General features: G+C 33.5%; 1 protein-coding gene across 1 annotated transcript; it reads left to right on the top strand.

Annotated features, from left to right (window-relative positions):
• The first annotated feature begins 419 nt into the window (after window positions 1-419).
• On the top strand, window positions 420-26382 carry LOC149412834 (uncharacterized). Its single transcript, XM_089644893.1, has 3 exons — window positions 420-560; window positions 794-919; window positions 15872-26382. The coding sequence occupies exons 1-3, from the start codon at window positions 528-530 to the stop codon at window positions 16022-16024; spliced, it is 312 nt and encodes a 103-aa protein (XP_089501019.1). The 5' UTR covers window positions 420-527; the 3' UTR covers window positions 16025-26382.

Below are 26382 nucleotides of genomic sequence, written 5' to 3'. Positions count from 1 at the left end.
ATATGAAAACATATAGCCGTATTTTTTTACTCGTCTTACCACAATATCATCTTACAATCCCCTCCTACTTATTTCTACTCGAAATGTTTTGGCCTTGGATTATTATTATTAAGGGCGAGTTACATAACACTAAATTTCATTATAACGTTTATCAATAATCTTAGATGGATTATAAATAGAATCCAAAACTATAACAATGAAATCTCACACAGATTCAATTCATAATTTAAGTATGTTAATTACTGAATGTGGTATGTATTGTACTTATGATAAATTAAATCATAAAATCATTTACTTTTTAAAAAAACTAGATCAATGAATATTTAGTAATATCGATTTGCGTATAAAAGTTCGATTTAAGAAAATACCGATTTGTTACGTCCATCTCTAGAAAAACCATTTGACATTTCTCGGTTTTCTTGTATCCGCTGATGTCAGTTGTATTTTTAACATTTCCTGAATTCTGTTGATGATTTTGTGAGTGAAAACAAGTGCAATTATTAGTAATAAAGCTGTTAAATACAACAATGGAGGCGGCTGTTGTGAATCTTGAGAATTCCGTAAGTGCTCCGTCTTTATAGTACTAATGTTTTTAGTCAATTTTTTGAGCACATAAAAGATAAATTATTGCAGATATTTGAAAAAATAAACGATATTTAGTGAAATTTCAACGAATTTACTGCTTAACATCTTATTACAAGGAAAACATTGTAGATTTCTCATATTTTTGACATTAGTGACGTCTTGATAATTTTTGCATGTTAAAGTATTCAAATCAGGTTTTTGTTTAAAGGTTAAGCGAACAGACGAGCGCCTAGATATGATGGCCTGTAAGATAGACACGGTGGAAAGACAAATAGCACAACCAGACCAAAATCCCGAGACATCAGTTTTAAGACTCCTTAAATCCGTAACAGAGGTTTGAGGACATTACATTTGTTTATTCTATATTATAATATCGGGTAAGAATGTTGTCATGAAATGTTTTAATTCAAGATTTAAAGTGCGGTAGAGTAAATGAAGTCAGTACAGTAGAATGCTGATTTTCCAAAAGTCAGTTGTATACAATCTAATCTGTTTTTTAATTTGACCGGTCGGTGGCCGAGTTGACATCACGTTTGGGTCCCACCCAGGCGTAGTGTGTTCAATTCCTCGGCTGGCTAAGTCCTCCATCACAACACAAGCAACATTTCCTGTGGTGGTAGTAGGAGATTTTCAAATATTGTCAGGTTATTCGTAACCCGGGAATGTTTGTCATTCTTTTAAAATTTAAAAAAAAAAAATCTGATAGGTATACTAAAAAGACAGTTTACAGTTTTGAATCTTTTAATGAAAGGTTAAGGTAGGCCTCGGTTTAAAGTACACCACATATTACGACCTAACTTATGATCATTAGTGTCTGTTAATTAGCCATGAGCCACTTCTCTGAGTTTGTTGCATTTTTTAGCCAAATTTTTATTTCTCCAAATGCTCGTATTTTTTCCAGTCTAATATAAATCCCGCAACTACAGCAGGCTTATTAATTTGACTTCTAACCAGGTCTATTGTTAAAATGTAACACACACAGCAGCTGATTGAAGGTTCACTGTAAATAAGAAGGCAACCAACATAAAATAACCAGAACCCATCCTAACCTCATTTACTTTTTTGTAATGAAAGTTTTCCTATCCTAATTGTTTGCATACACTACGACACTAGATGCTTGCACTAGAAATGTAGACACTAGTTCACATTTTCTCAAACTTAATTCGACCACCGCCCACTTTGAGGTTGAAAAAAATCTAGTGCCCCCATATTTTTTAAGTTACCTTTTTACATTACCATCTGTAGTGTATCTTTAAAACTATATAGATAGGATAGATAGGGTGTGAGCAAGTTAGAACAAGTAAGATAATCATGGCTATTCATGCAGGGTAAAAATTGTAATAATCGCGTTGCTTGACAAAAACTTGTTAGAACTTGATTGCCACAAACACGCCACGAACTGAAGGTGGATAGTACTATACAGTTTTCCATACAAACTTTGAGGAACCAATGACGGTGATAAGAAAAATATAATTCCATTATTAGTGTTTTACTAAAGCCTAGATAATTAAACTGTTTTCATTGTTTATTGTAACTACACTTTCGTCGAGTGGACTACGCAATAAAACACTAGAAATAAAATAAAATATGTAATTAAGATAGGAACTTGTTACATGGCACAATAGTAAGGTTTATAATGAACAAATTAATATCAAAATATCAGTCGACACAGTGACCACACATGTCAACATTATGTGGACCACAAATAGCCCCTCTACATCTGGTGCAACTGTTTGGTCATCCTCCGGGCCTTGGATGGACACAGGTAGCTAATTTTAGACACGTTTGACGTAGATGGAACTGGAGCTTCTATTGTAGAAGATTCGCCAACATTGACTATAAATATAAGAATATATGAATGTACGTACCTTAAAAATAAAAATTGTTGTCACAACTAAACTTTCGTCCAGCGGACGACGAGATGGTCATAGGGCACGTCCTAGTATGCGTGTGGCCGCAATCGCGTCACATGCTGCACTGTTTACTCAAATTAGGAAGGTAATGAAAGAGTCAAGGTCGGGGAGCGGGGAGGAGTAGGTGATTTTGAATTTCGCCGAGTAGCGCGTCGTCGCCTCGACGAGCGATTAGTTATCTAGGGTTAATTTAAAACTAAATAAGTGGCAAATACTCAGTTTTGTTATAAGAAAGTAAAACAAACTATTATTAATTATTATAAGAATTAATTACTTGCCTTAAATATTCATACAAATTGTAAAATTGTAAATTATAAAAATAAATGCCGCCGACGGGAATTGAACCCACACCTTCTGATGTTCGGTCAGGTGCTCTGGACCACTGAGCTACGTCGGCTTATTCCGAACCCGCCAAATAATTCAATAAGTACAAGTAACTTCAATCGACAATTACTGCATATTTCTTTTCCGATTTTATGTCTGGGTTAAATCTTCCCCATAGGAAAAACTAAACCCTTCCACACACTTTTCCACAATTGATCACCTAGTCAATCAACATTATGCAAGTGCATTATATAAGCAAAATAAATACAAAACAATACAAGAACAACACCTCAACTCACCAGAGATCAAATGGGAAAATAATTCACCGACTCCAGATATTTTCATATCAGAGAGTTCGGCTCGGTAGAACTCCTAACAGGGCCTATAAATCCTACTGATCCCTCAACATAAATATTTAAAAAATCTTTTGTAATCCTACATGTATTTAAAATGACTGATTTTTGCATTTTTATACATAAATTTTTTGATAGATCTAATACGCCTAAATTTTTAATGAGAGAGCTAGGTATAATGCTAGTAGCCGAAATAACGAATGGTAATATTTTTATAGTCTGAGAATGCCAAATTCTTTTTATCTCATTTAGAATGTTTATTTATTATTAGGCGAGTAATTAATGCTTATAATAATTTGTTATACTTTGTGTTATGCATAAAAACCTTGTCTTATAAACATTGATTTGGTTTATCATTAAAAAAATATCAAACTACTATTAATTATGGCACAAAAGAGAACCTATTAGTTCTTTCAGGCTAGTAATTATTGCTTAAAAATTAATATGTTATCCTTTGTGATATGCATTAAAAAAACCTTGTCTCTTAAACATTAGTTTATCATTCAAAACATATTATTATTTAATTCAGGTAGATTCCTTCAGATTTTTATAGATAAAATTTGTCTGCTGTCGCCCCTCTAAATTTTCTTTAGACCCCTAATTTTCTTTGAGACTTTTACTGCCCCCCTGCCAGCTCCCACAAGGGGCGTTATCGCCCACTTTGAGAAGGACTGCGCTAGACGCTCCCACAAGGGGCGTTATCGCCCACTTTGGGAAAGACTGCGCTAGACGCTCCCACTAGTGTACGAGCTGTCCACACGCCTACCATATTCGAGTATCATCCGATTAGCGTCCGCGGTGTCTGAGTTGCGGTGTCGCTACATGCAGTTTCTTCTGCTGTGCTGGGTTACCAGGAAAATTTGGATAAAAAAGAGATAGAAACATGTGGTTTTTTTTAAACATCTTTTAATTTAACTGATATGATAATTTATGGACTGAGAATGCAATATTTTTATTTTTATTAGGTACTTTTGTCAAACATGATTACAATATACCATATTTAATCTTCAATATTCAATCAATATAAATGTAAATGTTCGTTTGTTCAAAATCTTAAATCTTTGAAAGTTCTTCACCAATCGCTTTGTAATGTTGACACAACGTTGCATTCGAATACGCATGTGTAATGTTGACACAACGTTGCATTCGAATACGCATGTGTAATGTTGACACAACGTTGCATTCGAATACGCATGTGTAATGTTGACACAACGTTGCATTCGAATACGCATGTGTAATGTTGACACAACGTTGCATTCGAATACGCATGTGTAATGTTGACACAACGTTGCATTCGAATACGCATGTGTAATGTTGACACAACGTTGCATTCGAATACGCATGTGTAATGTTGACACAACGTTGCATTCGAATACGCATGTGTTTTTATATACCTATGTTATATAGATGTCACCTGTGACAGATAAAAACATAATTTTTTTGAAAAACAGCACCATCTGTTTGACGAACATGATTTTTTTTTTAAGCATCACCATCTGTTGGACTTAAAAGCAACACGCGCTATTGTTTATCTATCTGCACAAACATATTGAGCCACAGCAATGCGTGGTGGGATAGAGCTAGTTAAAAAAAAAACAACTTCCTGTTTCATTAGGTTTCACAGTTGGTATCATAAATTTCAGACTTGAAAAAGTGCAAACATTGTAGATTGTAGCAGTAGTTTAAGACTACTACCAAAATTCAATATTTTCCAGAGCTCTGAAAGCCCTTCCATGAGTTCAATTAAATTTTTAGAATCATCTTTGCTTTACAGACACGACATGACATTTACAGCTAGCAAGGCTAGCTAAAAGTGTATCGCTTTTAAAAACTTGATACACCGTGGGAGACACTTCAAATGCACCTCGACACACCCGTACATACAGCGAATACGCGACTCTGGAATCGGTGTGCCAACACTCTACTGCTAGAGCGGACAGTAGTGTCCACACTCAGACACCTGTGGTATACACTCGGTGTCGAGTGTCGTAATGTATGCATACCTTATTACTCAAAATAAAGAAATTTTCAAGATCATCAAAAAATTTTCAAAGGAGCGACAGTGAAAACGCTAATACTTCTTTCCATCAATAAAAAAAATGATTTATTTGGTTAGTTGGCATTCTACTGTTACAAGTTTAGTAAATAAACACATAATATATATTATGCAGAGAACTAGAGACGTATGATACTCAATACCACTGCTACATATTTTATTAATTTATCCTCAACAACATTATGTCCCTATTATAAATCTTATGGAAAAAGGGTGTTAAACTGTTTTACTTTAAATAACATGATTATTCAAGGCAGCTCAACAAAATGGTGAGTGATTTATAACAAACATATCTTAAGTTTGCTATTATTTTTGTTTTTAAGGTTAAACGTTATGTACGTCATGTATTCATAGATGGCGTAAATTCAATTATTTTATGAAAATACACTTTTTGCAAGTGTTGGTTTGGAAAACTCATTTCTTTCAAGAAAGGCATACAATAACAATATTGGATTGAATCACCGATACAATATTGTATTTGTATGCCTTTCTTGAAAAATTTGACTTTTTATGTTGACAAAACCATTTATTCATACTCTTAGTAAGTATGTACAAGCCCAAACAAATAATTCGTCTTAAGGCGATGCACTACGTAGTAATACAAAATCATGTGTTTTTTTTTGAAAATTTGGTCACCTAGAAATGTTTCAGATGCTTTAATTAAATACATGCTGGCCGTTGAAATAATCGAGTATTTTTTAGATAAATTTTTTATAGGCCCAAAAAAAAATAATGTATAAGGCCTATGAAAACTGCTCTAAAGTTCAAAATCTCCTACTTACGAACAGTGGCGGCCAGCTAATATGTGCTCCCGAGCGCCGAACAACCAGAAGATTTCCGACATGACTAATCACAATACGAAACTCGGTTCGGTTATAATATCTCATTCAAAAGGTACCTACTTATTAAGCGCGCTTAACTTGCAGACCGACTTTGACTTGTGCCTATGTTCGTAGCAGTTCGTTTTCGATTGCGATCCAAAATTTAACTGCTTTGTCGCATATTCTGTGGAACAGTCGAAAGCGTGGGTCCATACCATTACATACTATTCTTTGCAAATAATACCATATCAAGAACGGCGTTCGGAGTTTTACCACCACATCAGAAGGAACGGTTTATTCAGTAGAAAGTTAAACTAAAACGCGTATGTTTAATGTTATTGTCGATATCGTGGTTTCAATTTACCATCTGCTATTTTCAGCGAATGTTTCGCTTCTTGGATACAAGCATTTAAGATAAAATTTGTCATTAAGAGATGAGTGATGGTCAGATTACTTATTATCAGTTTAGTCAGTACTCGCCGTTGCCGGGCACGGTCTGTTGAATTAAAAAATGTTCTTACTCTGCGAAAGTTTTAAAGTTTAATTGCAGGTTATATCGATCTTGTATATCAATTATTAATAGGGTTATCAATTGCAGGTTATACTAATTTATGATTACTTTTGTGTTTGTTCAAAGTATAAATTAAGAATGAGTTTGAATGTGGAATACATTAAGAACAATAGGTCGAGTTTTGAAAACAAAGTGATAATAAAAAATGCCTGTCCACCTAAAATCTGAACTGATAATAAAACAAGAGTGAAAATCTGGATCGAAGAAGTTTACTCGATCATTTAACAAAACAATGTATAACAAAGCTTCGTAGCTCTGTGCATGTGATCAATTGAATAGTTTATTTTGTTTTACGTGTTTAATTTACGATGTTGATTCAGTTTGGACAATCAGCGGTGTTACTGATGTAACTCACCTTTCTGAAAAAATCAAAAAACATAATTCTTGTCATTTACATTTACAAAAAGTTTTGAGCTTAAAGGTTTTAGGAAAAGTTGACATCAGAATGCAATTGGATTCTGGCTACCGTGCCTAAGTTAAACACCATAATGAGCTATTTAATAAAAATCGATACAGGTCAAATTTCCCAGAACATGATTTCAATGTTACGTTTAAAACGTATGACTTCCTAAATAAAGTTCAGAAAAAGTGAACTCTGTAGAATTTACGCCCGCGACGATTTTTCAAAAGCTAACGGCCCTTTATCAATTTTACAAATTTTTTATAGTACTTGTTTATTAGAAGACTTTCCCGAGACTGTGAAATTACTAAAACTTTTGTGCACCATTCATGACCTTTGGAATGACCTCAGTTGAAAGCTAAAGATGTTTCTCAACGTTAAAAAGAATAAAATCTTTTTAAACACGTTGAGCCAGGACAGACTGAACGCACTATCAGTGTTGCATTGATAGAGGTCTTCGCTAAACAAAAGGAGCAGAGAATAGAACTTCTTTATAAATAGGTATGTACCTTTATTTAATTTATTTTATGACTTAATGTTGTAATCCGGTGAACCCCCATATATTTTGACCACCGGCCGCCACTGCTTACGAACCCATTTTCGGTTATGGTTTTATTGTATAATGTGGCAAATTAAGTTATTTATAAAATGATTGAAAAACATTTAAATATTTGTGCCTGAACATCCACAAAATAAAATAAAAGGCACTTTTATGCCATGTTTTTTTCTTGCATAAATCAAAACAGGTGGATGGTGTTAAGCGGGAATTTAAGCCTTATTGCCATCTACGTAAGGCGTGTTATTGATAGCGGCTCGATTCAAAATAATACACGACGTAGTGCATCGTCTTAATTTTTAAAAGTATAACATACAAAAAGTGAATTGTAATAAAATAATTAAATCAACGCCATCTATGAACGCTTAGATCATAGTGTATGTTACGTTTAACCTTAATAAAAAGTCTTCAAATTTAAATAAAAAATGGTTTAAGATATGACAACCACAATTTTTATTACTACTATAATAAACAGCTTATTCTGAACTTAGATGCAATTATTGCTAACATTACAAAACTTTTCCAAATTTATTGTAGATATACATACATATTATGCTTTATTAAGAAACACTGTAAAATATATGCTTTATTATCGCTTTGATTAATTTGGAGAGATATACTTAAGGATAATATTCTGTACTAATAATGAAACGCAGACATGTACAAGAATGTTATTTCTCTCATAGGATCCTCATAATGTCATTACATTGTATTATTTAGTCATCATGTATTATAGTATAATGTTTATGAAACAGATTTGCTTTGTACATAGTTATGTTCATGCAAAAAGCTTTTATAGAATATTTATATTTTTATGAAAGCGAATGAGGCAAGGAGTGTGTGCCAAGACCGAGTTCTCTGCCTACCCCTGAGGTAAACGGCGTGATGGTTAATAATAATATATTTTTGATGCTGACAACTCTCGGTGGAATTCCATTGCAATGATTTATTACGACAATTTCAAACTTTTATCAACTTTTTTATTTCTGACCGTTACCGGTTTCAGACTTGTACAATTTTTCCTTAAACTATGGTATTTATACAATTTTGGTGTATCAGAGGTGTAAACAATGAATTAAATTAAAAAATCATTCAGGAACGATGTTTTCTTTTAACTTATTTTGATGGTTATATCATTGAAGAAGAAGATAATGCTAATAAATCTAAACGATTCATGAAACAAAACGATACACGGCGAGTGGTTTAAGACAAGAGATCCTGGGTTCGATTCCTAGTTGTAACCGTTATCTTTCATTATTCTGTGTCTTGTTTCGTTTAGATATATTAGTATTATCCCTTTCTTCAATGATATAAAAATCATTGTATATACCATAGTTTAAAGAAATATTGTACCAGTCTAAACACGGCCGTGATGGGCTGAATCCGGTAATGGTCATAAATAAAGAAGGGCATAAAAGTTTTAATAAATAATTTGGCAGAATGTATTTGTATGTTAGGTTATGTGATACAGGCAGGATATAGCGTGCATTTTGTACACATGCATAGTATTATGAATTTTCCTACTTATTCGGCTGTAAACAAATAAAAAAGCGAATTAGTTTCCAGATTTCACTTCCATATAATGCAGTAGCTTTAGTGGAAACCTTAACGAAATTAGTGTTGATTCCACCGTAGCCAGTGAGACTAGAAAACAAAATCTTGCATAGAATTGCAAGTACATTTGGACTTGTTGCATTATAATGCAGAATGAGAATCATGTATGACCCGAAGGTCACTGGGGTCTACTTTTCATTCTTCACCCAGCAGTCAATCATTATGTAATGCAAAACGGTGAAAGAGCGAATACGTAAACGAGTGTTACTCAAATATATATTATTTTCGCCCTTTCCAGAAAAATGCACCTTTTACGACTGCACTTACAGCTTGTTTGCGGCGAGGATTTTTTTTGAATAGTAATGGAAGAGAGAGAGAGTAATTTCATCGGAATTTGATATTATTTAATATTTAAAAACTGGTAACGGGATAGTTTTTTTTAAATGCCGATCAATTACAGAATAGTTTTTCTAGGATTACCTAAATTATGATTTGAGATTATGTGATGTAAAAAATAACCTAGATATAGCACAAATCTCTTGCCTACACAAAAGTATATTATCCCTTTTCAGAGCAGGGGGGGGGTTTAATGGACATTTGATATTTAAAAAAATATTACGCCGCTCTGTACCACTGCACCAGCTATAAACGCTTTGGCAAATTCAGCAGCTGCCTAGAAGTGTCTGTGCCATAAAAGACCTTGTGCCAGAAAAGTGTCTAGATTCGAGTAAATAAATAAATAATATATATATATATATAATAATATTAATAGTATATATATATATATATATATATATATATTGTCCTCTTCCCGTATTATGTTGATCCAGTAAGAAGTTGTTAGACTAAGTTGATCCACCTTTAACACCATATAACTTGGCTATTATGGAATACATCTGAATGAATTGACAACAGTGGTACAATAATTATCAATGTTGCCAGTTTGCCAGAAAAACCATTTGATATACTGTTAGTAAAATTTTCAAAATTTGTATGGAAATCGGATGCATAATTTATGTTGATCTACCCAAATTGGCATACTTATGTTGATCTCATATATATTGATCTATTCCCGTAGTATGTTGATCTACCCAAATTGGCATACTTATGTTGATCTCATATATATTGATCTATTCCCGTAGTATGTTGATCCAGGTAAGGAGTTATTAGACAAAGTTGATCTGTGTCCCTATATATGGTTTTACTAAATGAACCAATCAAGGGGCAATCGGTGGACTGTTCATCACAAGGTTTTATGTGATTCCGTAATCTTTTGTGATATTGAACTCAAAGTATTAGTCTCTAGAGTCGAATATCGCATGAAATGACCGTGAAATGGTACCGTTTCAAATCAAAATGACGTGTGTTGCTTGAATTGTTTATAAGAAATGTATGCGTATTTAGATCGAAACGAAAATTTCGCAAAAACAAATCCATTAAAAAATCATAACTTAGCAGGGGTACACGGGTTCATAGGGTGAGGTTTGTCTAGGTCCTGGCGGCGGATGCGTTTTCCCATCTACTGCGTGGTGGGCCGGATCGAAATAAACTGGTTGAGGGATACCTTTCCACCATAAAAATCCAAAATGGCGGCAAAAGGAATAATGTTATGTAGGAAATTTTGAACCTGTATCTTTTACCATCTCTCCTGATTACGCTTCGTGACTTAGTAGGGGAGGCCGGGTTCTTGGTTATAATGGGTAATTAATGGATGATTGGACGCGGTTGGAGCTAACTAAAAACTGTCCAAAGAAGCGAAGCTAGCAGTCCACAATGGAGTGCTGGTACCTACCCTAATATATGTTGCTTGAATTGTTTATAAGAAATGTATGCGTATTTAGATTGAAACGAAACTTTCGCAAAAATCAAATCCATAAAAAATACCTACTGCGTGGCGGGCCGGATCGAAAGAGACTGGTTGAGGGATAACTTTTGACCATCAAAATCCAAAATGGCGGCAAAAGGCATAATGTTATATGGGAAATTTTGAACTTGCATCTATTACCATCTCTCCTGATTAAGCTTCGCGACTTAGTAGGGGTGGCCGGGTTCTTGGTTATAATGGGTAATTAATGGATGATTGGACGAGGTTGGAGCTAACAAAAACTGTCCAAAGAAGCGAAGCTAGCAGTCCACGATGGAGTGCTGGTACCTACCCTAATATACGGAAGTGAGGCATGGAACTGGCAGAAGAAGGCTGAAAGTAGACTGAATACTGTAGAAATGAGATCCCTGAGGCATATGTACGGTAAAATCATGTATGACGAAATGTGCGTATGCTGTGTCTATTCTACAGATATTTTATTAGAGCCTGTTAAAAGGAGCTAGCAGCATTGATCCCCGGTGCACCGTGCACGTGCTTGATACTCGACGGACAATGACGGACGGATAAACTGTGAAACAAATCAGCCTCTCGTTGGGTGGTCATGTTAAATGAATGTTATTCACTGATGTATTAATCATTATCTGATTATAATACTGAACCAATATTTCTATTTTCATTATAAAAAAAAAATGAATATCGCACCAGAGTCCCAACTGCTACCGTCTGGAGCCAGTGAGACTATGGCATCCCCAATTGGGGTTGTTGTGAGACTGAAGATATTGTGAACCTCGAAGGAGATGACGGGGAGAAAGTTGGGAGACTATTCAGATCTGGTTGCCAAACACTAATTGTAAAATAGTACAAATTTATTTTATTTAAATTTATTTGAGCCCGCGACCTTCGGATTGCTAGTCGATAGCCTTACCCCTCGATAACGGAGGCCGTCATTTAGGTACGTTTTAAATTATGTTTTACATTTGAAAGTAGAAGTTTATCACAATTTGGGAGGAGGGTATGTGTACCGCCGCCCCGGGAACCATTTATTTGATAACCCACACTTCTGCCATAGGTCTCCCCAAGTTGTTTGATATGTTTGGTGACTTATCAGGAGTGCCCGAGTTTATGGGGTGAGGTATGTGAGGGGCTTGGCGGCGGATGCGCCTGCCTAATAACTGCGTGGTGGGCCGGATCGATTAGTCCTCTTTCAACGCATCGCCTTGCAACGCAGTAGGAGAGTTAGATTCTTATGTATATCACTCGAACACACTGAACCCCAGATTACTACCCACCCATCAAACCTATTTACTTCCCAGAACTCACTCTCCTTCCTTTCCTTCAAAATTCCCCCAGCACAGCATTCACAAAGATGACATAGGCCCTGAGGGTTACGATTTTCCTCAGGGTCTCCTGTGTGGATATGATGTAAAAAATATAAGAAATAAACAACAATCTCGCTAAACGTTGGCGGTGACCTATGGTAGGGGTATTGGTTATCTAATAAATGGTTCCCGGGGCGGCGGTACACATAATTGTAATAGTTCTCGAGGGCTCTGATGTACAGACATTATGGCTCCTGTTGATTGACGAACATATACTAAAATATCGTTGGTTGGAATCGTAGCTTGAAATGACTTTAGCCATGTTTAGTAATAAACAAATTAGAATAAATTTTTTAGCAATCATAATTTAAAATTTGAAAAATTTAATTCTCACCAATCTAATCGCCGCAATTTTAATAGGCACATATTATGGATATTACGCTTTGTTTCAACTTAATCATTACAAGAAACTTACGTCGGGAGAAATGGTAAAAAAATACATTAAAATAAAATTTTATTCAATCAATGTTCAAAATTTCTCTTATAAAATGACTTAGACAAATCTCACCCCATGAACCCGGGCACCTGCTAAGTCACGAAACGTAGTAAATGATGCATTAAAGTTACATTTTTGTTTAATCAAGTTCAAAAGATTTTGTTGATCTCATATATATTGATCTATTCCCGTAGTATGTTGATCCAGGTAAGAAGTTATTAGACAAAGTTGATCTGTGTCCCTATATATGGTTTTACTAAATGAACCAATCAAGGGGGCAATCGGTGGACTGTTCATCACAAGGTTTTATGTGATTCCGTAATCTTTTGTGATATTGAACTCAAAGTATTAGTCTCTAGAGTCGAATATCGCATGAAATGACTGTGAGATGGTACCGTTTCAAATCAAAATGACGTGTGTTTCTTGAATTGTTTATAAGAAATGTATGCGTATTTAGATTGAAACGAAAATTTCGCAAAAACAAATCCATAAAAAAATCATAACTTAGCAGGGGTACACGGGTTCATAGGGTGAGGTTTGTCTAAGTCCTGGCGGCGGATGCGTTTGCCCATCTACTGCGTGGCGGGCCGGATCGAAAGAAACTGGTTGAGGGATACCTTTCGACCATAAAAATCCAAAATGGCGGCAAAAGGAATAATGTTATGTAGGAAATTTTGAACCTGTATCTTTTACCATCTCTCCTGATTACGCTTCGTGACTTAGTAGGGGAGGCCGGGTTCTTGGTTATAATGGGTAATTAATGGATGATTGGACGCGGTTGGAGCTAACTAAAAACTGTCCAAAGAAGCGAAGCTAGCAGTCCACAATGTAGTGCTGGTACCTACCCTAATATATGGAAATGAGGCATGGAATTGGCAGAAGAAGGCTGAAAGTAGACAGAATACTGTAGAAATGAAATCCCTGAGGCATATGTGCAGTAAAATCATGTATGACGAAATGTGCGTATGCTGTGTCTATTCTAGAGGTATTTTATAAGAGCCTGTTAAAAGAAGCTAACAGCATTGATCCCCGGTGCACCGTGCACGTGCGTGATACTAAGACCAGCATTAATAAATTCATTCCTACAGCCCCTACCTTAACCCGCCTCATAACGCTGCCCAACCGGTTGGCGACATAGTTTCTATGTATTTAACGTGTAAAGACAGGGGCGCTCTAGTGAGAGGTGTCACATAAAAAAATCATACCGCCGAATTTGAATATGGAGACTTACAAAAACTTCCGTCTGGAGCCAGTGAGACTATGGCATCCTCAAAGGAGACCTCAAAGGAGATGACGAGGAGGAAGGTGGGAGAGTACCTGGCTATTCAGATATAACCAAACACTAATTGTAAAATAGTGCAAATTAATTTTAATAAAATTTATTTGAACCCGCGACCTTCGGATTGCTAGTCGAGAGCCACCTCAAGTAGTTTGATATGTTTGGTGACTTAGCAGGAGTGCCCGGGTTTATGGGGTGAGGTTTGTTCGGTTCTTGGCGGCGGATGCGCTTGCCTACCAAATGCGTGGTGGGCCGGATCGATTAATCCTCTTTCAACGCATCGCCTTGCAACGCAGTAGGAGAGTTGGAATCTTATGTTTATCACTCGAACACACTGACCCCCAGAATACTACCCACCCATCCATACCTATTTCCTTCCCAGAACTCACTGACCTTCCTTTTTTTCAAAATATCCCCAACACAGCATTCACAAAGATGACATAGGCCTTGAGGGTTACGATTTTCCTTAGGGCCTCCTGTGTGGAGACGATGTAAAAAAATACAAAAAATAAACAACTATCTCGCTAAATCGTTGGCGGTGACTAATGGTAGGTGTATTGGTTATCTAATAAATGGCTCCCGGGGCGGCGGTACACATAATTGTAATAATTCTCGGGGGCTCTGATGTACAGACATTATGGCTCCTGTTGATTGACGAACATATACTAAAACATCGTTGGTTGGAATCGGTGCTTGAAATGACTTTAGCCATGTTTAGTAAAAAACAAATTGGAATAAATTTTTCAGCAATTGCAATTTAAAATTTGAAAAATTAAATTCTCACTAATCTAATCACCGCAATTTTAATAGGCACATATTATGGATATTACGCTTTGTTTCAACTTAATCATTACAAGAAACTTACGTCGGGAGAGATGGTAAAAATACATTAAAATAAAATTTTATTCAATCAATGTTCAAAATTTCTCTTATAAAATGACTTAGACAAATCTCACCCCATGAACCCGGGCACCCCTGCTAAGTCACGAAACGTAGTAAATGATGCATTAAAGTTACATTTTTGTTTAATCAAGTTCAAAAGATTTTTTAAGCATGGATTTGACGTTTTTGAAAGTTCCATTTCAATATAAATACGCGTGAGGCAGTCTATCCTCTTTAAGTACAGAGTCATTTTCATAGAATATGGATGTTCTAACGGAATCTAAAAAGTACCACAACGCGCGCGAAATTGGCGGTTACAAGTTACAACACATGCAAGCGGTCAAGTTTGTCAGAAATATATAGATCAACAAAATAAATCGTGTAAAATGTATATGCGACCGAAAAATGGGCGTGGCTTACAGCAAAATCTCGATGACACAAGTTGATCTGTAGGGATTTACATATGTATGCCAGCTTGGGTAATGGATCAACATATCCGGGGTGGATCAACAAATGCAAACGGATCAACATATACCTGGCGTACCGTCGCGCGAGATCAACATAGTACGAGAGGGGATAAATATATATATATATATATATATATATATATATATATATATATATATATATACTATTAATCACCTTTAGAAAACCACCAGCCTTAACTGTTTCATAAACATTTTACTAGACTACCGTCAGAGTAACACAGATTTAATATACCTTCCACATCTTATTGAATTTATCTTACATTCAGAACTACATAATATATAATATTATTAAAGAGTTATCATGTTCAAACATTTGAAGTGAACTTTTATTGAAATGATGTGTTTTGAATCTCTAATCTCTGTTTCTCTGTACTATCAGCCCAAATACTAGAAATCATGCTTTGCCCTGTACAAATTCCCCGGTTTGACCTTGTCAATGACTGATCCAGGTAAGGAATGACTACCAGAACCTGCGGCAGGAGATCCTGGAGGTCCAGGAACTTCAGAGGCAGGTCAGCGACAGGTTAAGGCAGCAGGTCCAACAGGTGCAGGGCAGGTTCATTAGCCTCAAGGAGCGCATCGCCGCAGTACCCAATAACTGAACCATTTGCACTCATTCCTAGATGTAGCGTTAACCTTAAAACTTATGTTGATCTGGTATAAATATATAACAGAAAATGGAAAGTTTGAAGAGTTTTTGATGATTTTTTCTGCTTTATCGATCAATACCTCACCGTGCAATGCCTGTTACATAAATCAGGTTATATTTACGAAAGATTTATCTCAAACACCTTATAACTTATGTTGACCTGGGACACATTAGTCAGATTGTCGAAAATTTTGGTATTTGATGAATTTTTCTGCATTCGATCAATTAAAATCTCAACGTTTAATATCATTCCACAAAGCAGATTCATACTTGCAGAAGATTTGTCTCAAAACAGTGTCAAAAATAGAGCATAATCTCCATAAAATGAGAATATTTTTTTAAATTTATTTATTTACAAAGTTTTGTTTTTGAAAGGAATTTTTATCTTTGTTTTTAAAGAGGTATTATTTAAATGTGTTTTGAATTAGGTTAGTTATAATATTTTTTAATATAGTCACAATTATTATCCATGTTATGTTGTAGTGAAATATTTATTTTTAAGATGTTTGAAAAAAAATGTTTACATTTAAATTTAATTTGTGATTTTTTTTTCATCAAAATAACTTTTCCAGAGTATTACAAAATGTTGTAACATAAATGAATGACTGATGGTCCATTAATTGGACACCACTTGTGAAGAATGAACCCTTTTAGATTGGCCTAAATAATAAATCTTTTAATATAATTGTAAAATCAAATTCTGCTGTAAATGATTGTGTATTATGATTTCGGTTGTGAGTGAGTATTTAGTGTAAAATTTAAAAATCTAATGACTTTTTCATTCAAATTTGGAACATCGTCATGATTCTCTGAACAAAATTTACAATGGTGAAAATGGATTTGAAAAATATTTGACTCTATTGAACAAAAATAATTTCACAGATTTAAACTTGTACAGGCGAATCATTTTAAAGAGCGTACTTTTGAACGTATTTGTGCACGAGTATGTGAAAAACCTGTTCGAACCAGTTTGGAACTGGGCACAGTTCCCACTTACCCCGCATTAGTCCTACGATACAATACATCAGTACACAACCGAGAATCTCTTAATTCTGATTTATCTGTACCTAGTGTAATGAATAAAATAAATATTAAAAAAACCTATTGTGTCAATGTTACGAAGTGCAATAATTTTTTTAATATTTAATGTGACATGGACTTTCCTCCTGAAATACTTTTCCGTACTAAAATATTAGTTGTGAAAAGTTGGATATTTTTTGAAGGCCTATGTAGCAATACATAACATTCTTCGAATCCACTTTTATGGACATTTACAATATTTATGATTAATACTATAATTTAATATAGTATCTTCCTAGAATAAATAAATAAATACTTCTGTCGCATGACTTGAAACTTTGCCACTTCAAGACTACTTAATACCTGTGCCAAACTATAGTATATTTATATTTTATCTTAGGTATAGAGATATTTAGTTAGTCTTTTGATACCCATTAGAAAATGCTGTAGTATAGATTTTATTATCATTTGGAACTTATTACAAATGCATGATTTCAAACTAATTAGTGTTATTGATATGAATTTATTGTTATCCAGTCGAATGATGGCTGCCCATATTTATTTCTCATGGCCAAAAGCGATGGCTGCCTAAATTTCGGTATAAATTTTTTTCGAATTTATTTTTAAATTCACGCATACAGCTCAATTATAAAACCTATAAATATGGGATGCATGATGAAATATAGGAGGATTCATTGGCTTTCAACTACAGCAAACAAGTTTATGTTTCTTTATTGATATTCGGAGGTATGATTTTTTCAAATAATGCCGAATCCAAAACCGAATGCCCAGAAATCTCCATCGCTCAAGGCATTTATTTTGTAAATATGTACCCCATTGCTCGAGTGGTTTTTCAGATATTTTGCTTAGAATGTAGAACTAAACAAGGTACATAGTAGTTTTGATATCTATGTCATGCACATTTATTTTACAGTTAATTTTATCAATAATTAACCCATAGGAGCTGGCATAAATATTCAATATATAAAAATACATTTTTTTAAAAGTCAATATGAAGACAATACCATACTTGATAAAGTGACATTTTGATGTTTTTGTTTAAACCCAGTAGAAGTAATATCCACAAAATGAATGTATAAGGTCGACGCTGCAATTGCAGTGTTTCGACGCGTGCGTGGGCACAATTCTTCAACACGGCAATTGCAGTGCTCTAGCTCCTAAGGGTTAAGTAACTCTTCTTGATTGTATAAATTTTTTAGCAAATTAATGTCTTTTGATGTGAATGTGGGAAAGAGCGAAATGGACCAGAAGGCTTCTAATCTCTCAACAGTAAATTTAAGAGAACTTCTTTATGTATTCTTCGCTACAAATTAACTTTGCATTATGTTATATTTTATCTCATTACGGGAGCTACAAAAAACTGGCGATAATTTCGTCGATTTTAGAATTTTCATTTATACAGTTATTTTAGATCCATTCGCTGCTTATGAAATTAGAACTGTAAAATGAAAGAGTGTAAGGCCCAGTTGTTTCGCAGAAATTCACGTATGACAAAGTAACCAAATTGCTGCGCTATTTTGTTTTTTTTCATAATTGAAAGGTGGCAAATGCAGATCGGCAGAAAAGAACAACTATTGTGTTGTTAAGCTTGTCAATTTATTGCATTGCAATATGATAGAAAGCTGAAATCCACCCAGAATCGGTGTTTAAAGGGGACCTTTCAAATGTTAAAAAAACAAACTGGCACCAAATGCCATTTGATGACAATGTTACATTTGAATTTCTGCGAAATATCTGAGCCTAAGTCAAAAAGTATCTTAAATAACTGAAGATTCAATGTACACATCCTTATTAGATGTCTACATTATTAATTAAATTTAGTCATAAACTGAGTCAGCATAGTAATTGGAAGCAGTCGATATTGCACTTTATAAAATCTAGTTGCATGAAGTTTTAGAATGTCAGAGGCATTATAAATGTGCTTTTATTGTCACCATTTTAAATTTGATGTTTTAGGTAGTGTAATAACCTTCAATATGCTCGTGAACTGTCTAAACAAACCACTGTGAAATGGGGTCTTCACAAACAAGTAATAGAATCGCTACTGGCACATCTATGGTAATCCCTCATTTTTATTTATTTTCTGTTGAAATTAGTTTCTATGTGCCACGGAGAGCTAAATCGTGGATAATGAGACTAGTAACTAGAAGCCTAGGGTTTTGTGCAATACTGGCCATGCACAAATTGAAAGTTGGCTACTAAAATTAAATGCCTAGATAACAAAACTCGATTATTGTAGCATTTCCTTGTGAAAAAAAATTGGTTAATGCGATGCACCACATTGTTGAATATTCGGAATCAACATTCCTTATGTAGTTGGTGGTAAGGATTAAATTCCCGCTTAATACCAGCTGCCTGTTTTGATTTATGTAAGAAAAAAAACAGCCAAAAAGTGTTTTTTACAAAGTTCAGACACACATATTTAAATGTTTTACGATCATTTTATAAAGAACTTAATTTTCCACATTATACAATAAAATCATAACCGAAATGGGATTTTGTAAGTAGGAGATTTAAACTTTAAATCATTTTTTATAGGCCTTATACTTTTTTTCTGGAGTTATAAAAAGATTATTTCAAAGGTCAAGATGCGTTCTACTCGCAGTATTTAATATTTCTAAGCTGTCAAATTTTTAAACCAAAAGCAAACGATTTGTACCGTAGAGCTTCGCTTCGAAAGAACATTATTTCCATCTTCTGTCAATGAGAGGACCCCTTGAGAAATACAACTGCGGAAAATGAGGGATTACTTACCAGTGCCATTGTCTTTGTGGACAATTCTTTTACCCCAAGTTCTACTTTGTGTTTTCTATATCCAAGTGTACCAATTATTGTCCTAGCATGTCTGCTAGCTTTTAGTAATAATAATTAGTGAAGAATTACATGTTGTGACCATGTAGTCTGAGCATCTTCCCTTGATGTTAGCCGAGTAAGAAAACCACATGTCTGATCTATGTTAGGTTATGTTAACTCACTAAATTAGCATGTAATATTGTAATGTTCCGTGTCGGTGTTAGACTAACCACTACTGTCAACTCGGGAACACTGCCGTAGCAGTGGAGGGGTCTTGTTAATGCGCTAAGTAAAACAGCAGGTTAGTATTTCTACTTTAAATTTATTTATGATTTCATTAAAAAATCTTACAGTGAAACCCTCTTATTAGGGACTAAAAAAAATTATTTGCAAATGATGGCATCCACAATTAGGGTATGTTTTGAGACTGAGATTGCGGGGAGGGGAAGTTTGGAAAGTACCTGGCTATTCAGATATGGTTATCAAAAACCGTTAGTGCCATTTTAAGCAACATTTCGTAGGAAAATGTTTCGTTTGAGGTACAAAAAGAGTCAGAATCAGTAAGAATGCAATAAGAATCAGTAATCAATGCACAGTAAGAATCCGTCTGAATTATGCACAGATGTAACAAATAAAAATTAGTATGCCGATGGGTGAAGCATGTTAATTTCGAAAAATATCAAAGAATGCGGGAATTAGTTGACAAGATAGTTAGTTTTTGTGCTGTAAATTATGGTTTGGACCTTATTTCAATCTTCTTACAGAGAAAATCTGAAATAAACTGTATACCTAATTCATATGAAATTTGATTGGAGATTTGGAAAAATTACTTCTAAAACGGGAAAACACAGAATGTTTCTAAATGTGCTTAAAACGTTCGAATTTCAGAGGAGATCATAAATTAATACAAAGTTCTTTAGATAATCATCTAGACACCGTATGAAGCAAATCTGGATTGCCACGAAAACGACAGAGAGCCTTTAATGTTTCTTGTTTAAATATTTACCGTTAACATACTTAGCGTTTTAACAAAATCCTTCTAAAGTACCTACCTACCTAGAGGTTAAAGTTTAGTTTATATGCCCTATAAGAGAAACCAATACATGTCTGAAACTGTGTACTTATACATTTAAAATTTGTAGTTTATGAAACTCATTTCTCATTTAAATCTCGGAAACTAAGAATAATAAAAAAATCAACAATATTTCACTATGCTCAATAAATCAACTTATCTTATTAAATTAATCTGTTGACTAAAACAGATTTTTTTCTTTCATTCTTCATTACTTTTGACAAATTTATTCATAAAAAATTAATCCTTACAGCCATGCATTTATTTTTCAGACATAAATTTAAATAAGTCAGCTTCTAGTCTTGTGAACAAATTAATATATTTTTTAATTGATTTATTTTTGGTTTTATTCTTTACAAAACATGCAATATTTATTTTGTTGGTAATGCATATTTTTATGTTATTTTAAGGTGAATGCAATAAATATACTGCCAAATAGATTTAGTTAATTTTTTGGAATCATGTGTTCCAAAATCTATATTAGTTTATTTTTCGATGTTGTCTACTTTTGCAAATCATAGTTTTTTTTGCTGATTAAATGAAATCAATAAAATTAGCTCTAACAATAAAATTATATTTTAAGGCACAGTTGTTTGGCAGAAATTCAAATGTAACTTTGTCATCAAATGGCAATTCATCGCCATTTCGTTTTTTTGTCGCTTGAAAGGTCCCGTTTAAATACTGGTTTTAATCACGCTTTTGTTTGTGATCAGTTGAAGAGGACAACTATTATGTTTTGCTAAGCTTGTCAGCTTGAAAAAAACGTTCAGCTTGAATGGCCATATGATGACAATGTTTCATTTGAATTTTTGCGAAACAACTGGGCCTAAGATTTGCATAATTTAAAATAATTACAGTGGAAATTGTTTGACATGAAAACATTGGCACAGAATTTTTATTTTTATATCATGATTTTGAAACTGGTACTTACTAGTGCAGTTACAATATGTTGCTACGGATTGGTGTTTGAAATGAAGATTGTCTCGTTCCTAGAATAGGGAACATTCGATGGTCACGATGGTAGCTCATCTCTCGTAAAATAGTAAACAAGAATGGTTAGTAGCTGAATGAACAAATGCATCGGGTTACCACTCGGGCATCATGGGTTTAATTCCTCTGCTAACTAAGTCCGCCATCATTGCACAAGCGACATTTTCCGCTTAAAATGATGGTAATAGAATTTTTTTTTTAAATATTTTCGGTTTATTCGTAATCCAATAAACATTTCAATGTCAAACAGTTTCCACTGTAACTGCTTAGTATAGATTTTAGATAAACTGCGACCAAACTTTTCAATTCGCCTAATTCTGTGGGCCTCACTAAATGTCTTTGCAATAATCATTTTCATATTTGAAAATACACCGTACACAATACTAGTACATAATATAACCGTACCCAATACTAGTACATAAATTACACTGTACACAATACTAGTACATAAAATACACAATACACAATACTAGTACATAATATAACCGTACCCAATACTAGTACATAATATACACCATTCACAATACTAGTACATAAATTACACTGTACACAATACTAGTACATAAAATACACCATACTCAATACTAGTACATAATATAATTATTGTGTTGGTGTTTTTTAATGTGCCAAACTGTCTACAAGAAAATTATACTTTTGTATTCTTTGGATAGTCAAAATATATATAATATCTTCCTAAATTGTAATTATTGATTGGAATATTATATGTGTATCTTTACAATATAGTGTGTTTATATATGTATCAATAATAAATTTAATTTTGTATTTGTACTTGAAGAATCCACACTTAACGAATGATGATTCATGCGGTGCACATTTTATAATATTAAATTATTGTATTCAATGCTCAATAATATCATATTTAATATATTACTACGGTAACACATTGCACAATAATTTTGTCGTAGATAAAACATATTTGTCGATAGTAATAAATGTACCTTGTAATCCTTATCTGTACATTGAAACCAAAATTGACCACAAATATCATTAGCCAAGGTTTTATTAAAAAATCCTTACCATCTTTTATCTCTATATTTTTGAATATTTAAAGCTTTCTTTTGTACTAATAAAATGAAAAATCAGTAAGAAACAATGTTTTTTTACCAAAATACATCTATTTTAAAATGTCTTTTAAAATTTAAAAAAAAGTTTTTTTTTTGTTTGACTGAGGATTCAACCTTCCTCCCCAGGAACTGGAGTCGACAACTCGACCCGCATTTATTTAGTATGTAAATTGCTGTAATGTGATTCGATTTCAGAGAAATGCGTATATGTCCCCTTGTGTGTCCGTGATTGCCACCAAAAGTTGAAAGAATGCATTGTCATCAATAACGATTCTATCTGTCGAGTTTCAGCTCGATTGGATGTCGGGAAGTGGGTTAATTTCCACTTCAAAGATTTGCATTCATTCATTACCGATAACAAAAATGAAACTGTAAAAGATGTATTTTAATATTTTGTTCAATAAAACAATGGTAATATTTCTAAAATATCATAGAATCAAACCAATGAAAAGCATATCAACTTCATCATATCTTGAGTTATAGACAAGTTTACCCAAACATATCTTTAAAACGATGACGAAAAATATCGAAATTAAAAGATGCGTTGACTTATAGTGAACACAATTTTTTTTAATCTATTTAGTAACTTAATTCATATTACTACACTGTACAGTGTGAGACCTTGACGTTCAACAGTTATCAGAAAAAAATAATAAATAATTGCCAAACATAATTTAATGTATGTGGCTAATGATATTTGGTATTATTAATTCATTATAATGCAATTTAATTGTTAAAAGCACATATATCTAATTATTTTGATGTGCCCTTAGTGAAGTGCTTTATATTTAAAACAAGTAGGTATTTAACCTTTGGAACACCAGACCCTTTTTGAAGGAAATCGAAAATGAACTGTAAAGTGTTTCAAGCGCAAGCGATTCTGTTAAAAAAAATCTATGCACTTTCTCATGGCATAAAGGTTTCGGTTAAATCGTGTATCAAAAAATTCTAGATGTAATTCTAATGCCAGCAGCGCATGAACAGTTTGTCGGCGGGAAAAAATTCTTGTCACTGGCGCACAAACGATTTTCCAATGGTTAATGTTCATTTCAGTTTTCAGAATAATTAAGTAAAACTATGAAAAAACATCAACCCGTAAAAAATAAAGTTTTTTTAATACAATACATACATCTGTTTTCAATTTTCAACCTATTCGATGCTCTTGGACCGGCTAGTAACCAATTTACAAAGAATATATATATTTATTTTTTTGTTTGAAGATTGTGTCTTCCTTCTTAGGGACTGGTGTCAACCGCGCTAACAACCTCGCCAAATGCCGATCGGATAGGACCAACATTTATTTTGTATATTAACTGCTGTAATGTCATCCGATTTCCTAGCTTTCCTATAAGTTGATAGATTGCATTGTCATCAACAATGAGTCAAAAAAGAGAGAAATTCAAATACATGTATTTAAAAAAACTAGTTTTTTTTATATTAACAAATACACAGGATACTTTCATAGGGCGCATCAATCTATACATTTTCATTTTCAAATATTTTAATAATTACATATTGTTAAATGAAAATAAATTGGAAGATGGGTTGATAAAACCGGGAAGTCAAATTATCTTTTCTTAATGTGTTATAAAAAATATTGTTTATGTTACGTCAAACAATGTATTGAAAATACCGTAGTAAATGGTGTAAGAACGACTGTGGGGAAATAACTTTATATCGCAATCGTAGTCAAGTCAAATAATATGTAAATAGAAGAAAAAAAACTCTGTTAAAATCATAAAAATATATTATTTAGTTGGTTGTTAAAATGTTAATCAATGGGCTACCTTCTTCGAGAATTAATCTCTCTTCAGTGCAAAATGATAAGTAAACTCTATGTATAACTAAAGTATTGCTTAGGCATTCAAAGCATGTTATTGTTTAAAAATTATAGGTTAATCAGAGATGCTTGTTGGTGAATTTTTATTGTAAAGTTATATCTTCTATGTGAGTTCAATACTACTTATGAGCCAATGTGTTTTGTGAAAAAATGTGTTTTTGGCACTTTCAGTTGAACAGCACAAACCGCATTGATTGGTGTTTTCAAATTTTGAAATTGACCAATAGACTGCCTTTACTAGGTTAATGTCTCAGTAAATAAACAATCAAGAGAGCGCGTAAATTCCTAGATATATATTGTTCACTTTTACAAATGGTTCTTCCGTGGTATTGGACTTACATCGACGATATTATACTTACCAAAACCAATAGCGTACACAATTTTTATTTCGATTCCTTATCTGATTTGTTATAATGATTAAAATAAACATCAGTTCAAGAAGTTCTATCGAAAATGATTTCTTCAGAATGTTAGCCTTATTTTTGATTTGATATCAGTATCTAGTTTAACCACTAAAAGCTCTTAGGAAATATGAAATTCCTGACATTGCAAACCTCACATGAAATTCTGCACAACTCACGGAGTGTAAAATTATAAGAACTTGTATACCAATTCAAAGTAGCCAAAATTCACACACATCTTTTGAAACCTTCTAACACTCAAATACGTTGCTGAACAACAAAACAAAATATATCTTTACACAGTTTTGCAAAACTTCTTCAGGTGCTGAATCAGCATTGGTATGGTTAAAACAGGCATTAGGCTGGTTTACCTATGCCTAACCCGTGGTTTAAGTCAAGTTTTTCACTATTCTGGTGTACCTTACGTGCCGCATAATAATTACACCATGTTTATAAGTAAGAAGGTATTTGCCAACGGCCTGGATAAGTCAATACTGAAGTCACTTTGATTGCTTTTCCGGCTCATGTAGAATTTTTATTTGGAACAGATTTAATTTAATTTAATATCAATAATTAATATAATACAGGCAAAAGCCACCAAACCACATGATTCGAGATAACTAAATTTTATTAGAGAAATATTTTTATTTGAACGCTTTTATTTTTTTTCTATTGTGTATTTTGAAGGCAGACAAAACTTTAAAATTCCCACTACATAAACTTTAAAACCTATTTTTAAAGATGATGTAACATATTTTAGCTTTCAAATATGCATTATCTCAAAAAAGTGTTTTGTGGTTTGTTGACTTGCCTGAACAGCGACGAATATATAATAATATGAAAAATTATGTAATTAATTATTGTGTATTATCGATGTAATGATAATTATCTATGTAGTTTTTAAATTAATTTTTGGCTGTGGTTGCGATATTACGAGAATGGAAGATATATGAGGGTAACTGAATATTGGATGCCTTTACTGTAAATAGTATAATTGTAGTAATATCTTGACGAGTGTTTGGTTTATCAACCCATCATGGAATGTGTTATTGACTTATTAAATACATCAGTAAATTATTTCAAACTGAA

The sequence above is a fragment of the Hesperophylax consimilis genome, chromosome 22 (genome assembly GCF_061612785.1).
Source record: "Hesperophylax consimilis isolate HC1 chromosome 22, BYU_Hcon_1.0, whole genome shotgun sequence".
In the NCBI taxonomy this organism is placed as follows: domain Eukaryota; kingdom Metazoa; phylum Arthropoda; class Insecta; order Trichoptera; family Limnephilidae; genus Hesperophylax; species Hesperophylax consimilis.
The sequence above is the reverse complement of the archived record's forward strand: the minus strand, read 5'-3'. Positions and strand labels throughout refer to the sequence as shown.

Bases quoted from the DNA above. Each gene is read 5' to 3' on its own strand.
- LOC149412834 (XM_089644893.1), top strand. From the start codon at position 528: ATGGAGGCGGCTGTTGTGAATCTTGAGAATTCC. The intron at 561-793 runs GTAAGTGCTCCG...TTTTGTTTAAAG, and splicing joins TTGTGAATCTTGAGAATTCC to GTTAAGCGAACAGACGAGCG. The intron at 920-15,871 runs GTTTGAGGACAT...TGACTGATCCAG, and splicing joins TCCTTAAATCCGTAACAGAG to GTAAGGAATGACTACCAGAA.